General features: G+C 35.5%; 1 protein-coding gene across 1 annotated transcript; it reads right to left on the bottom strand.

Moving 5' to 3' along the window:
• Positions 1 to 12,921: 12,921 nt before the first annotated feature.
• LOC145161135 (putative aquaporin PIP2-5) lies at positions 12,922 to 14,305 on the bottom strand. The gene is made up of 4 exons (XM_079080587.1): positions 13,936 to 14,305; positions 13,447 to 13,742; positions 13,215 to 13,355; positions 12,922 to 13,103 (listed from the first exon to the last, which is right to left on the bottom strand). The coding sequence occupies exons 1-4, from the start codon at positions 14,234 to 14,236 to the stop codon at positions 12,984 to 12,986; spliced, it is 858 nt and encodes a 285-aa protein (XP_078936713.1). The 5' UTR covers positions 14,237 to 14,305; the 3' UTR covers positions 12,922 to 12,983.
• Positions 14,306 to 16,122: the final 1,817 nt, after the last annotated feature.

The raw sequence follows: 16,122 nt of genomic DNA, 5'->3' as shown, positions 1-16,122 counted from the left end.
TTAAAGGAGAAATCATATTGTTTAATTAATATTAGTCAAGAATTAATTAAGAATTAATTTTGTGACTAAAAGAGTTAATTAAACTTAGGGAACTGGAGTTGTAATTATAAGATAATTACAATTGGGCTATGGATCACCTAATAATATATAGGTTGGACGAATTCTATGGGAAGCCCATAAGTAATTCGTCCAAGGGATATGTTAAAGGAGTCTATGGGCTGCTTAGGGCCTAAGTAGTCAGATTAGGGTTTCCTAGTTGCAAACCCTAATAGCCTACATGTATATAAAGGACCCCTATGCCCCAAAAACGTGGTGAACTATTCCTTTAGGGTTTCCAGCCGTTTTTGGTGCCTCTCTTTTCTTCTCTTCTTCATCCAAGTTGCTTAGTGGTGTTTGTGACTCCATTAGAGGTGCAACACTTGAGGCACTAAGCTTTCTGAAGCCAAAGATTGATTGTTATTGCTATATAACAATCAAAGGTAAGATCTAAACCCTAATTTCAGTTATAGTTTATTAGATCTAGGGTTTATGGCTTTGGATTATCAATTGCATGTTCATTAGACAAACTAGATCTAAAGCTATTAGGGTTTGCATGTACACCATAGGATTGATGTATTGCTCAAAACCCATCAGCAAGGACATATAACTTACCGTCTGCATCTGAGGTTGTCACTCTAGTTATTGGAGACATTGATGATTCTTTTCAAAATAGAGATATCATTATACAAAATTCATCGGGCTCTCTTCAACATATTAGTGAATTACATCCTTCTTATTTCGTTCTTCAGTATCCACTACTCTTTCCATATGGTGATGATGGTTATAGAGTAGACATCCTTCATCAAGGTCTAACAAGTTCAAGCAGCAGCAAGCGGCCTAACTGCACAATGAGAGACTTTTTTGCTTACAGAATGCAAGATAGGGTTAATAGCTTCTCATTAATTCTTAATTCAAGAAGGCTTTTCCAACAATTTTTGGTTGATTCTTATACAATGATTGAAAGTGAGAAACTTTTTTTCATACGCAAAAAACAAAAAATTCTTAGATGTGCATCCTATGAAAATCTTCGAAAGGTACAAGATCAGGGGAAGACAACTTTTTCCAACACCGGACAACGTGTTATCTTACCTTCTTCTTTTACTGGTGGTGCACGTTACATGCAGCATAACTATTTGGATGTTATGTCCCTTTGTAAATGGTTTGGATATCCACATTTTTTTTATAATTGTAACATGCAATCCAAAATGGCCTGAAATCAGAAGGTTTCTTAAAGACACAAATATCAAACCTGGAGACAGGCTAGATATCCAATGTAGGATATTTAAAATAAAGATTGATGCAATGATTAAAGACTTGCGAGAGAAAAAGTTATTCGGAAAAGTTCAAGGAGGTATGTTTAATTTTAAAATTTCAATTTTAACATCTTCATATTTATAGTTTAAATACTATCATACCTAACAAAATTATTACATTTCATTTATTATTTTATATTTATTATCTATTTACATTACTGACATCTTATATTATTTATTTTACTTTCCTTAAATTTTCTTATAGTTGTTTATACAATCGAGTTTCAAAAGTGTGGCCTGCCTCACAGTCATATATGTATCTTTATGCACTCCGATTACAAACTCCGTACTATTGAACAAATTGATCTGTATATTTCAGCCGAGATTCCAAACATTAACGAAGATCCTGATTTGTATCCACTTATGAGCGAGTTCATGATGCATGGTCCTTGTGGTGCTGAAAATATGAAATGTCCATGCATGGTTGATAATAAGTGTTCAAAAAACTTTCCGAAAAAATTCGCCAATGATACTTCAGCCAATGAAGACGATTTTCTGATATATAGGAGACGAAATGATGGATCTTTTGTTGAAAAGTATGGTGTCAGATTGGATAACATACATGTTGTTGCGTTTAACAAAGACCTTTTGAAAAGATATCAAGAACACATTAATGTTGAGTGGTGAAATCAAGTTGGTTCTATAAAGTATTTATTCAAATATATCAATAAGGGTCCTGACAGAGCTACACTTGTTGTCATACAATCGAACAATGAAAGTGGTACTAATGATTCAGTAGATGAAATATAAGAGTATTATGATTGTAGATATATATCTGCATGTGAAGCATCATGGAGAATATTTTGTTATGATATTCATTATAGGTATCCTGCTGTGATTTGGTTTCCTTTTCATCTTCCTGGTCAACAACAAGTTATTTATGATCCAGACGATGATATCGACAATATCCTTGATAAACCGTCTGTTGTATCTTCAATGTTCACATCTTGGCTTGAGTGTAACGAGATCTATAAACAATCCCGAGATCTTACTTATGTTGAATTCCCTACAAAGTTTGTGTGGAAACCTAAATCACGGGAATGGAAACCAAGGAAAATAGGATTTTCAATTGGGAGAATTCATGCTGTTTCACCTAAACTTAGTGAAACATATTTCTTAAGAATTCTTTTAAACAAGGTCAGAGCTCCAAAATCTTTTGAAGATATCCGAACAGTAAATGGAGAAATATGTCCTACTTTTAGAGATGCATGTTATGCTTTAGGGCTTCTAGACAATGATATGGAGTACATTCAAGTTATTAAAGAAGTAAGCCATTCAACTACTAGTTATTACCTACGGTCATTATTTTCAATGATGTTGATCTTTAATAGTTTGGGAAGACCAAAATTTGTTTGGGAAAATACATGGGAATACCTTTCAAACCTAATTCTTTACAATCAACGACATCGGTTAAAGTCTCCTGGTATAATACTTATCTTTTATTACTTTAACCTTTTTTATATAAACTATATATTTGTATATTTTTTTCTAAGTTTATATTTAACATTGTACAAATTTATCCCTTATTGATCATCAACTGAAGAACTTGACTTTGTTTGAGATTGAATCATTTCTACTTCGTAACAATTCCACCCTCAAGAACTTCACAGGCATGCCTTACCAAGATTTTGATTGTGTATCTTCTTCTAATAATCGTTTGATTACTGAGGAGCTATCTTATGACATCACAAGTCTTCAAAACTAATTTCAGACACTTATTGTTTCATTAACAAATGAATAGCGAGGTGTTTTTCAGGATGTCATGGCAGCAATTGAAGATAATAAAGGTGGTGTGTTTTTTGTTTATGGTTATGGTGGAACAGGCAAAACCTTTCTTTGGAAGACTTTATCAACAACTATCAGATCTAAAGGACAAATTGTTTTGACTGTTGCTTCAAGCGGTATTGCTTATTTGTTACTAACCGGAGGTAGAACAACACACTCTCGCTTTGGTATTCCTTTAAATCTTAGTGAAAATTATATTTGTTCAATACATCGAGACAGTGATGCCTCGAAATTATTAAAACAAACATCGCTGATTATTTGGGATGAAGCGTTGATGGTTGGAAAAGATCCGTCTGAAATACAACAACAAGGTTATTTGCAAATTGGCTCTTGGATATAGGAGAGGGAAATGATGGTGGTTCTAATGATGGTGATGCAGTTATTCATATTCCTAAAGATCTTCTTATTACTCAATCTTCTGATCCTATAGGTTCATTAATTGAGTTTGTATATCCATCATTTATTGACAACTTGAACGATCCAAAATATTTTGAAGAAAGATCAATACTTGCACCGAAAAATGAAGTTGTTCAAGAAATAACTGATCGTCTGCTTTCATTGTTTCCTGGAGAAGAAAAAGAATACCTCAGTTCAAATAACATGTGCCAAACAGAGTTTATTCACAATAAATTTGATGAGAGTTTATATTCACTTGATGTTCTAAATGGACTTAAAATCTCCGGTTTGGCAAACCATAAGTTGATTTTAAAAGTCGGTGTTCCGGTTATGTTACTAAAAAATATCGACCAGAAAAATGGGTTATGTAATGGTACTAGACTTCAGGTGGTATCATTGGGTAATCACGTCATAGAAACAGTAGTCTTAAGTGGAAGTAACATTGGACATCGAGCTTTTAATTCAAGGTTGTCTTTAACACCTACAGACAACAAATTTTCATACAAGTTCAAAAGGAGACAATTTCCCCTAGCGGTTTGTTTTGCTATGACCATAAATAAAACTCAGGGCAATCGTTGTCAAAGGTTGGGTTGTTTTTGTGACAACCAGTTTTCTCACACGGTCAATTATATGTTGTTTAATCCATAGTAAAGAGCAGAGAATGATTTGAAGTCATTGATTTTAAATAACAATGATAATTTGACTAATAAAACTTCCAATTTTGTGTTCAAGGAAGTATTTCAAAATCTATGTTAAAGTGTTATGTTTATTTTACTTATCAAATAAAGTTGTAGTTACTTACCATCCAGAATCAAATACTTTTTTTACAATTATTAATTTTTTGTCTATATAAAAATTTTATCTGTACCTCCCGTGGTTTCCACGGGTTATAACCTAATTTGGTTATATTTGTTTCGGTTTTGGTTTTACTTCGTTCATTCTTCTTTCGGTTTTTGTTTTTTTTTCACATCCTAGTAACCACTAACTCTATCTTTCTTTCAATCATAACGCGTCCGACATGCATGAAGTGGAATCCATGGTTTCAAATTATATAAAAATGTCTTTTTGAGCTATATAGAAATTATATTTTTTAACGACATTTTTCTATATAATTTTGAGCCATGACGACGTTGTGAGCTATGTGAAATGTCATGTGATTGAAAGAAATTTAAATGTGGTGATTAATAGGGGCGAACAACAAAAACCGAAATTGTACCAAAACTGAAAAAATAATAATAATAATAATAATAATAATAATAATAATAATAATAATAATAATAATTCAAAACCATAAAGTAAACCTTTAAAAAAAACCAACAGTTTAGTTTTTGGTTTTAAAAGAAAAACATTTTTTAGGGTGCAACTTGTTTTTTTATATATAAAAACCGAAAGACGAACTCAACCATAATACCAAAAAATTATGTCATTAATTAAATATGTTTAATTAATTAAGTTTGTTAAACATTAAAATAATTATTCTGCATTTTGAGCTTCTATTAAAACTTAAAATAATAAGCTTGTGTGCCTCATCATGTATTATGTCTTAGAAATTTATGTGTTTTTTGACTTTTTGTTATATTTAACAACGTTGTGGATGAAGAAACAAGTGAATATTAAAAAAAAACCAAAATAAAACAAGAAATTGAAACAGAAACAGAAAAAAACCGATGGTTTTGTATTTCCAAAGTCAAAAACCAATATTTTCGGTTTGATTTTGGTGTTAGTTTTACTAAAAGTCGAGTCATTCTCACTCCACAGTCCTACTGGCTAACAATCCATGTTGAATGGTTACCTACTAAGTTGTATTCTAAAAAGATGGTTTCCTTAGAAAAGTGATGTTTTTTGGAAAAACTTTTTAATATAAATAGCTTTTTTGAAAGATAAAGTTGTGGTTGTGAAATGAAAAGTTGGAGATATATGTTATGTTTGGCGTACTAGCTGAAAAATTAGCGATAACTAAAAAGTTAACTGATAAAAATTGACGTTTAGTAAAGCTAGCTGAAATATATAAAATGACATTTAAAATAATACGTTTTGTATAATTAATTAAGTTATATTTGAATTTTTTTTAAAAGCTCATGAAAAGCTAGTTTAAGTAGTTTTTTAAAAAAAACTAGCTTATAAGCTACTTTTTGGTTTACCAAACATAACAACTTAAAAAACCCGAAAAATAAAGGAAAAATGACTTAAAAAAGTAACGAAGTTTCAAAAATGAACAAAAAAGACCATTGTCTTTTTTTAGTACACAAAATACCATTTTACCGGCTATTGTAGGTTACCCGGTTTCCGATGTTCAAAAAATATCATTGTTGTTTTTTAGTACAAAAAATATCATTAATGTTACTATTTGTACACAAAATACCAACGAAATACACATGTGTTCAAATAAAACATTGTGGTAACCAGGTACACCGGAGATCATGAACTGTCATATCAGTTCACAACAATTGTGCAAATCTCGTTCATTCCTTCACTCGATCTTTCTTGTTGTAACAAGAGAAGTAAGTGGGTAATAATCTTAGTTAAACATTCTTGCTTTCGATCACATTATATGTTAGTATATCCATGTATTTAGCCCACATATAGTTTTATACAGCTCATTATTAGCCTAGTACAGCTAGCCCTTATGAATGTAACGTGTATATATATATTCTGTTGTACCCTTTATTCTATTCAAGGAATGATACTCAATATTATGGTATCAGAGCCTACACCATAATTCTCTCCTTTTATCTTGCTATTTCCTTCTTCTTGTCACCGGCGGTTCTCTTCCATCTTCTTCCCCCAAACCCTAATCTGTTTATGTTAACTGCCATGACTCGAGGCCCTGCACCTTCTCCTCCCCCTCACAAGGTTTTATGTGTAACAAGCATCAAAGCTCACATTCCACTAGTTCTTAACCTTGACAAACTCAATTATGACACTTGGAGAGATCTGTTTGTTACCCTCTGTGAAGCTTATGACGTGATTGATCACATTGATGAAACATATGACACACAAAATCATCAACCAACCAATCCCGAGTGGAAGAACATTGATTCATCTGTAAAAGGTTGGATCTATTCCACCATCTCCCAAAATATTCTCAACAATATCATCAAGAGAGCCTGTAATGCTCGAGTTGTTTGGCTTGCAATCGAACGCCTGTTTCGTGACAATAAAGACTCTCGGGCAATTCAACTTGACACTGAACTCAGAAACATCACTATGGGTGATCTCAATGTCAACTCCTACTGCACCAAAATCAAATCTATAGTTGATCTTCTCGAGAATCTCGATCCTGTCAACAAGGTACCTGATAAAAACCTTGTCATTTATGCAATTAATGGTTTGTCTCCTCGCTTTGACAGTGTTGCTAGCATCATCCGTCATCGTTCTCTTTTCCCAACATTTGATGAAGCTCGCTCTATCCTTTTGTCTAAGGAACAACGTGTTCTGTTTCAACGGGTGTCTCCTTCATCAGCCCACTCCGACCACCCGTCTTCACCGACCTTGCTTCACACATCATCAAACGAACACCACCGGGGAGGTAACAGTCGTCGATCTGACCGCCGCCAACAGCCTAATCGGCGCCGACAACATTCCACCGGAAATAGCAATGGCTTCACGTCGACTTACGCACCCCAACAATATGGGTGGGTCTTCATCCCTCTACCGACTCCACAAAATCATCAGTGGAGTCCAAGAAATAACCATCGATTTCAGTGGACTGGCCCATGAAAATCTCCACCACTATTGACTCCATCAGCAGGTCTTCTTGGGCCATAACCTTCTCAACAGCAGGTCCCACAAGCCTACTTTGCATCCCAATAGTCAACTGCAACAACAGCTGTCTCTGGACAGCCCAATGTCACCCCTCCTTGGACCTGGTTTGGGTATGGGCAACAACCCACAGTTCTTCCGCAACTATTCAACACCATGTCTCTTGATCAACCCAATGAATGGGTAATGGACACGGGGGCCACAGATCACGTGCACGCAAACCAAGGTATCCTCCAATCCCATCTTGATAATGTCTCTTGTCATGTTCTCGTTGGAGACGGGTCCAAAATACCTATTATTGCGACTGGACACACCCCTTTTCCCCTCAAAACTCGCCATCATCCTTTATATCTCAATAATGTCATTACTTCATCCATTATAAAAAATCTTATTTCGGTTCGTGAATTTACAAGTCAAAATAAATGCTCTATTGAATTTGACGAATTTGGGTTTACTGTCAAGGATTACAGGACCCGACAACCTCTAATCCGTTGTGATAGTGATGGTCCGCTATACCCGGTTCTTCCTCAATCTTCTCAAGTCTTACTCACCGCTAGCTCATCAGTTTGGCATCAACGCCTTGGTCATCCCAGCAGTCATGTTTTTCAGTCTTTAGTTTCTAATAAATTGATTTCGTGTAATAAAATTGCTTCTGATGTCTTATGTCAAGCATGCCAATTGGGAAAACTGATGGGTTTTGAGCATTCTAACACTTCCTAAGTGTACATGCAACCCTAATAACCTTGAATCTATGTTTTCTCTATATACATGCAAATTTCTTTTTCAAGGTTATTTCCTAACTAGCATGGCATGGGGATTACATAAAACATAAAACTAGTAGAAATACATACCTTGTTGTTGCTTGGATTCCTTCAAGACTTTGTGAGCCTAGCACCCCAAATGTTGTGCCTCAAATGCTTCACACAACACCACAAAACTTGGAATAACTTGAGAGAATACTTCTAGCACTCAAAATTGGTTATGCCGTCTCTAGTAACACTATGTCCACTAGCACTACTAGGTCACCATTTTGCTAGCCATAGGGTTCCTTTTATAGTGTTGTCACAATTAGGGTTTACACATGAATGCCCTTAATTGTCATGACTCTTGATTTCCCATGACCCATGGATTTGTAACTCCCATGGACAATCCATGGAGCTCCATATGGTTACATCCATAACCCATAAACCATGGATCATTAATCCACCATAAAAGAATTGATGATTGTCATAATCAACCCTATATATTTAATTAGTCTCACTTTGATCACCAAATTAATACTAGATTAATACTTGATCAATACTAATTAAATAATACTATTATTAATATATTAGAACTTATAATATATTAATAATGATAAGTGCCTTATTCTCTCATTTAGTCTATCCAAGTATTGCAATGCCATGCAACCCAAATGGACCATGCCGGGTCGGGTCAAGTACATACCAAATAAAGTTATGGACTTAGACACTATATCCAACAAAAACATGTTAACTTCCTTTTAGTATTTCTGATTCTATTGTTTCACATGCATTTGATATTATTCACTCTGATGTTTGGACCTCACCAATCACTAGTGTTAGTGGTTTAAAATACTACGTCATCTTTCTTGACCACTACACTCATTATCTCTGGGTTTACCCTTTAAAACAAAAATCTGACGTGCTCCTTAAATTTGTTGAGTTTTTCACTCATATACAAAATCAATTCTAAACAACCATAAAAGCTTTCCAATGTGACAATGGTGGTGAATACAACAACCAACAATTTCATGACTATTTCTCAACTCATGGCATGCAATTTCGTTTCTATTTCATGCCCACCTACCACCCACCTTTTGGGTTGAAGCCCTTCCCATGGGCACACACCTTCTCAACATCCTTCCCTCGACTTCTATCCAAAATGACACGCCAACCTTCCGTGTCTTTAAAACTCCTCCCTCATATGATTACATTCGCATATTTGGATGTCTAGGCTTCCCACATCTCTCCACACCTCATAAACTATCACCCAGCTCTTCCCCATGTGTCTTCCTAGGCTACCCATCACATCACCGAGGTTTTCGATGCCTAGATCTAGCCATACGCAAAATAATTATCTCCCGACACGTCACCTTTGATGAAAACACATTCCCGTACCAAACTATCACTCCCAATGAGCCACCATCCTACTCTTTTCTTGACGACACCCCCTCTCCTATTCGTTTTCACATGCATCATCTCTCTATAAATGATACCTCATCCACCTCTCCTGCTTCTCCTCAAACTAATAACTATACACCCATCATTACTCATATCCCAAACACCCCTCCATCCAACTCCCATTCCACAACTTCCACCACCACATCTCCCACTCCTCCTCCCATACACCCCATGACCACTCGTCTAAGAAGCGGGACAGTCAAACCCATTCAGAAACTTAATCTTTGTGTGTCGTCCATATCTCCTATCCCTCGGTCCCACTTATAGGCTATTGAGGACCCTAACTGGCGACAGGCTATGCACGATGAGTATAATGCACTTATCTCGAATGGGAGTTGGACTCTTATGTCACGACCCCCAGGGGTCAAAATTGTTAGATCTATGTGGCTTTTTCGTCATAAATTTAATGCATATGGTACTTTATCTCGCTACAAGGCCAGACTTGTTGCGGATGGTCGCAATCAGCAACTGGGCATTGACTGTGATGAGACATTCAGTCTGGTTGTCAAACCGGCCACCATACGCACTATTCTTAGCATAGCTGCCTCCCGACAATGGCCCATTCATCAACTTGACGTGAAGAATGCATTTCTTCATGGCCACTTACAGGAGACTGTATTCATGCACCAGCCACCTGGTTTTCGGGACTCCAGATACCCCAACCATGTGTGTCACTTACAGAGATCTCTATATGGCCTCAAGCAGGCCCCCCGAGCATGGTATCATCGCTTTGATCAACATGCCCTTACTATCGGATTTCAGCATAGCCGCTCTGACTCTTCCTTATTCATACTGCACACCCCAGCCGCTACTGCTTATCTCTTACTATATGTTGACGATATCATTCTCACAGCTTCATCTTCAGATTTATTGCAGCATATTACAGCCAGACTCGGTCACGAATTTTCCATGACCGACCTTGGCCATCTTAACTATTTTCTAGGTATTTCTACAGTACGATCTTCTACCGGCCTCTTTCTTTCTCAGGCGAAGTATGCATCTGATATTCTGGAACGTGCAAACATGGAAAACTGCAATCCCTGTCGTACACCAGCATAACCAATTCACAAACTGGATGCTGGCAGAACTCCAGTTGCCGATCCTACCTTGTTTCGCAGTCTTGCCGGTGCTCTACAATATCTCACTTTCACCAGACCCGACATTGCATTTGCAGTTCAACAGATATGTCTATATATGCACGACCCAAGAGAACCTCATCTTCATGCTCTCAAAAGGATTCTTCGCTACATTCGAGGGACCCTTGCTTTTCGGCTTCACCTTCATGCCTCCCCCTCCATGTCCTTAGTTTCTTACTCTGATGCTGACTGGAGGGGATGCCCAACTACTCGACGATCGACCTCAGGCTATTGCGTCTATTTAAGGGAAAACCTCATCTCTTGGTCATCCAAACGACAAGGCACCATCTCCAGATCTAGTGCAGAGGCAAAATATCGAGGCGTTGCCAATGCTTTTGCAGAAACTTCATGGCTTCACAACCTGTTACTTGAACTTCATTGTCCTCCTCCAGAGGCTACCATTTTTTATTGCGACAACGTCAGTGCTGTTTATATGTCATGTAATCCGGTTCAACATCAGAGAACCAAGCACATAGATATTGACATACACTTTGTTCGTGACAAAGTTGCTCTTGGACACATTCGAGTTCTTCATGTTCCATCTTCCGCTCAGTATGTCGATATTTTCACCAAAGGACTTTCAACCAACCTCTTTTCTGATTTTCGATCCAGTTTAAACGTTCGTCACTCACCTCCCAATAAAACTGCGGGGGGATGTTAGTAGATCTCTGTATTTTACCCACATATAGTTTTGTACAACTCATTATTAGCCTAGTACAGCTAGCCCTTATGAAATGTAATGTGTATATATATATTATGTTGTACCCTTTATTCTATTCAAGGAATGATACTCAATATTATTATATGCCTCAAACCTAAAACATAACTACGTTATATAGATGCACATATTATACATCAAGGTTATCCGTTCATTAGTGTTGCGGCACAAGAGAGACACAAAGGAGAAACGAGTGTGACGTTATGTCATGAGAATTCCTAAATATGGATTTAGATACAAACTGATCGAGTGATGGAATGAAAGAGAGTACACAACTGGTGTGAACTGGTACGACAGTGACTAATCTCCGATGACTGTGTTCTATATAATCCGGAAACAACGAAGTTAACAAAAGGTGCTCTGAAAAAACATTAGTTTTTTTTTGAACATTTTGGAAATTCCAATGGTAATTTTTGTACTAAAATATGTACTTCTTTGGTATTTTGTGTACGAATGATATACTTCAAGGATATTTTTTAGACTAAAAAAATAATAGTATTTTTTGAATATTTTTGAAACTTTGTTACCTTTTTAAGTCATTTTTCTGTTTAGCTGAGGTAACCGGTTACCACAAGGTTTTATTTGAATACATGTGTACTTCGTTGGTGTTTTGTGTATAAAAAATATATTTTAATGGTATTTTGTGTCCTAAAAAAACAATGGTATTTTTTGTATATTTTTGAAACTTCATTACCTTTTTAAGTCATTTTCCCAAAAATAAACTAACTTATTAGCTAGTTGTAACGGGCAAAACATAATAGTTTTACGAGAAAAATCTCTTTCAAACACAACAAGATATGAACTTAAATTTTGTCATTTATTTGTAATGATCTTATTTTTCTTTATGATAAAAACCTTAAATAAAAACACATAAATGTTGTCAAAATCAAATAGAAGATTAACATCTGAGATGGCCTAAGTCCTTTATGTCTCTTTTCAACTCAATCATGTTCCACAAACTTCTATAGCTTTTAAAGTCGGACAATTTAATACCTTAAATTTCAACTTGGCTTACAATAGCAAAATAGATAAGTATTATATCATTGATAATTGCCATTTAGTCAAATGTTTGTTTTCACGTCGACGAGGATTTGAATGTGATTTTTTTTTAATTATTGTTACGTTTTAGTTTGATTTTAATTATTATCATTATTATTTATGTCACATGATCCTACGTTGGTAGAAAAAAAAAACGAGAATATAGGGAGGCACAACACCCCATCCTTTCTAGTTTCTAAGCTAAGAAAAAAATTCAAATTTTATGCAAAAAAAAGAAAAAGTTATAAACTTTAAAAATATTTCAACGAAATAATATATATTAAGTAAAGTTAATAGGTTTTTTATTTTATAAAATAACAATTCACTCTTTTATAGATAAACATCAATTTGTTTTGAAAGAATTTTAAACTATTAATTCATTTATCCACTAACTTTTAATTTTCACATGTTCCGTCTTTTGAAAAATTGGCTGGTTGATTTTGTCATATGAAAAGTGATTTATTGGACGAACTGACTCTTATACCCTTCCTGCCAGCCATTGTACATTTAACTTGCTTTTGAAGGCTAAAATGTAAAATGGAACATAAATATTATTTCATTTTTCAATTGAGAAAATACAATAATTGAAATCTCATCAGTTATTCGTGGTGCTTCTGAATGATCCAAGGGCTTTGATTGCACCAGCTCTCAATATAAATTGGTGGTAGAAAGCTGCAATGGCTGCTCCGATGAATGGTCCCACCCAGAATATCCACTGTCATCACAATGAAAACGCAAATTCAGACAAAGTACACCATATAATGCATCAACTACCACACCATTGTTTGCTGATTAAATGTTTTATTTTATTTTTATTTTTATGTACCTGATCATCCCAAGCTTTTGCTTTGTTGTAAATGACAGCAGCTCCAAGACTCCTAGCCGGGTTGATTCCGGTACCGGTGATAGGAATGGTGGCAAGGTGAACCATGAACACCGCAAACCCAATCGGAAGTGGTGCCAAAACCTAGAATCCAAAACCCAATTCACGTTATTTTCCAATCTTATACACACAAAAATCACAGATTAATGTTAAAATTCGGTAGTGTTGTCCGTACTGGAACATGGGAGTCACGGGCGCTTCTCTTGGGGTCGGTGGCGGAGAAGACGGTGTAGACCAGGACGAAAGTTCCGATGATCTCAGCGCCGAGTCCGGTGCCTTTGTTGTAGCCGTCGGCGAGTTCGTTGGCTCCTCCGCCGTACCGCATGTAGTAGCTTTTGTGGAAAGCCTTGACCAAACCCACACCACAAATGGCTCCTAAGCACTGAGCCACCATGTACATGATTGCACGGATCAATGACACTTTACGAGCCAAGAATAAACCAAACGTCACTGCTGGGTTAATGTGACCTCCTGCATTATAGTCATCACATTTACATAAATATTTACCAACGGTAAAAAAGTAAAAAAGCAAAAAAACTTCTTTCGCATCTACTTTATTTACCATTTTATCCATGTGCATTCCTATCCAACAAGGGCATTTTGGGATTTTCATAACATGGTTCAATTATTATTACACCGGAGCATTGAGAAAATGAAAACTTACCGGAGATACCAGCGGTGCAGTAAACAAGAACAAAGATCATGCCTCCGAAGGCCCAGGCGATACCGAGGATGCCAACTCCGCCGCACTGGTCGAGGTTCAGGGCGGGGTCGGTTTGACTCTTGTAGCCAATAACGGTTAAAACAGTAATATAAAGGAAGAGAAGGGTGGCAATGAACTCAGCGATGAGAGCTCTGTAGAAGGACCACTTGGTGAGCTCCCCCGGGTCTATCAACGGCGCCGGCGGTGGGTCGTGGTAGTCCTTGGCGGAGAACGAACCTTGCTCCTGCACATCTTTCGTCATGTTAATTTGGCAGCAGAGAGAAAGTCGGTTGATGGTTGTGGAGTCGGAGTGATGAAGGGAGAAGTGGGGAGTGTATGTATATATAAAGGGATTGAAGATAAGAAGGGTGTAGAGTGTACAACGGCTATTTTTGGGGTAGGTGGATTGTAATTATGAAGAACGGGAAAAATTGCCGTCCAAAACACACTACATTTTGTAAATTTCGTTTTCACCGACCCATTTGACGTTGTCCCACCACCTTACAACAAAAAAATTACAATTTACACCTTTTTTTTTTTTTACGAATCTGGATGACGCACTACTGAATCTTCATGAATGATTTTATTCCATTTTTTTTGTGGTTTATAATTGGAGTAAAAAATGTATATGTGGTAATGTGTTTACGTATCTAAAGTTTTAGTTTTGTTGTGAAGTGCATAGATGGGATGCTCTTGTTAGAATAAATGCACAAATAATTGAATAATTTATGTATCTTCTAGTTGTATAAAATATCAAAACTAAATTCATCAATAAATTAAGGATAATAAGTCACAAGAGTAATAAAGTTTTGTTTTTTTATACATTTAATCATTTATGTTTTTTTACGCATAACATTATTGAACATGTTTGAATTATTCACAAAATATCATTATAACCGTTAATGTATGTTTTCTGGCCAATGACATATTGTTTTTGTATACATCCAGTCATTTATGTTTTGTTTTTATATACACTTAATAACTTATGTTTTGTTTTTGTAAACATTTAGTCACATGTTTTTTTTAGAGTTCCATCTTTTTCCAAAAATAACAACGTTCATGTTGCTTGTTAGAGGAAATTTACCCATCTCTAGTCCCTTGAGTTTTGTCACAATGTCGTAAGGTTTTATGGATCTATTCTGGTTACCATAAACTTTGGAATCTTGCTTGCTTATTATAGGTAACTCATACAAAATTAAGAGGCGAAATTCGTCAATTATCAATCATACAAATGAAAAATTATGAGTCATAGAAATGAATATATAAATATTATAAGTCAAATGGGTTTACTTTGAGTAGACAAATATTAATAGGGTTGGCACCAACATTCAACATATCTTCAAAAGAATCAAATTCATCATGAGTGCTATCAAGTCGAGCCTAAAGCGAGACAAAGAATTGACCAATTAACTTCAATACAAAACCAAAAAAGTTAGTCAGCTTCATATGCCTAAATCTTTCATCTCTTGGAACATGTATGTTTAAGCTATTAATAAGTGCAAGTCTTCTCTCATGTAATTTTAGGGTTTTAGGATCTATAAAAAATGAAAGCTCTATTTACAACTCCTAGACAACATTTGAACAATAAAAATAAATCATATATACAAAAATTAAGAATATATTTCACTTGATTCCATTGGTGGTCTTCCCAATCTATCCCTACAAGGATAGGGGTACTCAAATGACCCTCCAAGAATGGCTCATACATTATCTAGGTCATAATTGGGATCTCCCAAATAATTATAGAATGCATAATCATAAACCTTGCCATGCTTTAAGCTCGCCAAATCCATTACTTTAAGATGGCCAATTCTTCTTCTCTATATGGAATTAGTAACTCGGATTTTTCGGATGAACCATGAACACATGAACTCAGGGTATTTTTATTAGATGAACATATGAACCCGGTTCTTGAACTTCTAGAAAAATCAAACACATGATGAACATAGACACAATAAGTGACTAAATTTGTACAAAAGCAAAACATCATTTTCCGGAAAACATAAATAATCCAGTTATAATGAAATTTTGTGATCAATCGAAACAAGTTCAATGGTCATATATGTATAAGAAACATAAATGACTAAATGTGTAAAAAAACAAAACTATATATGTTACCCTTGTAAGTTATTATCTCTTAAATTAAAG

The sequence above is a fragment of the Lactuca virosa genome, chromosome 2, assembly GCF_052849685.1.
Source record: "Lactuca virosa cultivar CGN04683 chromosome 2, Lactuca_virosa_CGN04683_v6, whole genome shotgun sequence".
NCBI lineage: Eukaryota > Viridiplantae > Streptophyta > Magnoliopsida > Asterales > Asteraceae > Lactuca > Lactuca virosa.
Note: the sequence above shows the minus strand (reverse complement) of the source record. Positions and strands in the feature narration are given on the sequence as shown.

Coding starts and splice junctions, on each gene's coding strand:
- LOC145161135 (XM_079080587.1), bottom strand. CDS start 14,236: ATGACGAAAGATGTGCAGGAGCAAGGTTCGTTCTCCGCCAAGGACTAC. Junction 13,356..13,446: donor CCCGTGACTCCCATGTTCCA/GTACGGACAACA, acceptor TTTGGATTCTAG/GTTTTGGCACCACTTCCGAT. Junction 13,104..13,214: donor CAAAAGCTTGGGATGATCAG/GTACATAAAAAT, acceptor TTGTGATGACAG/TGGATATTCTGGGTGGGACC.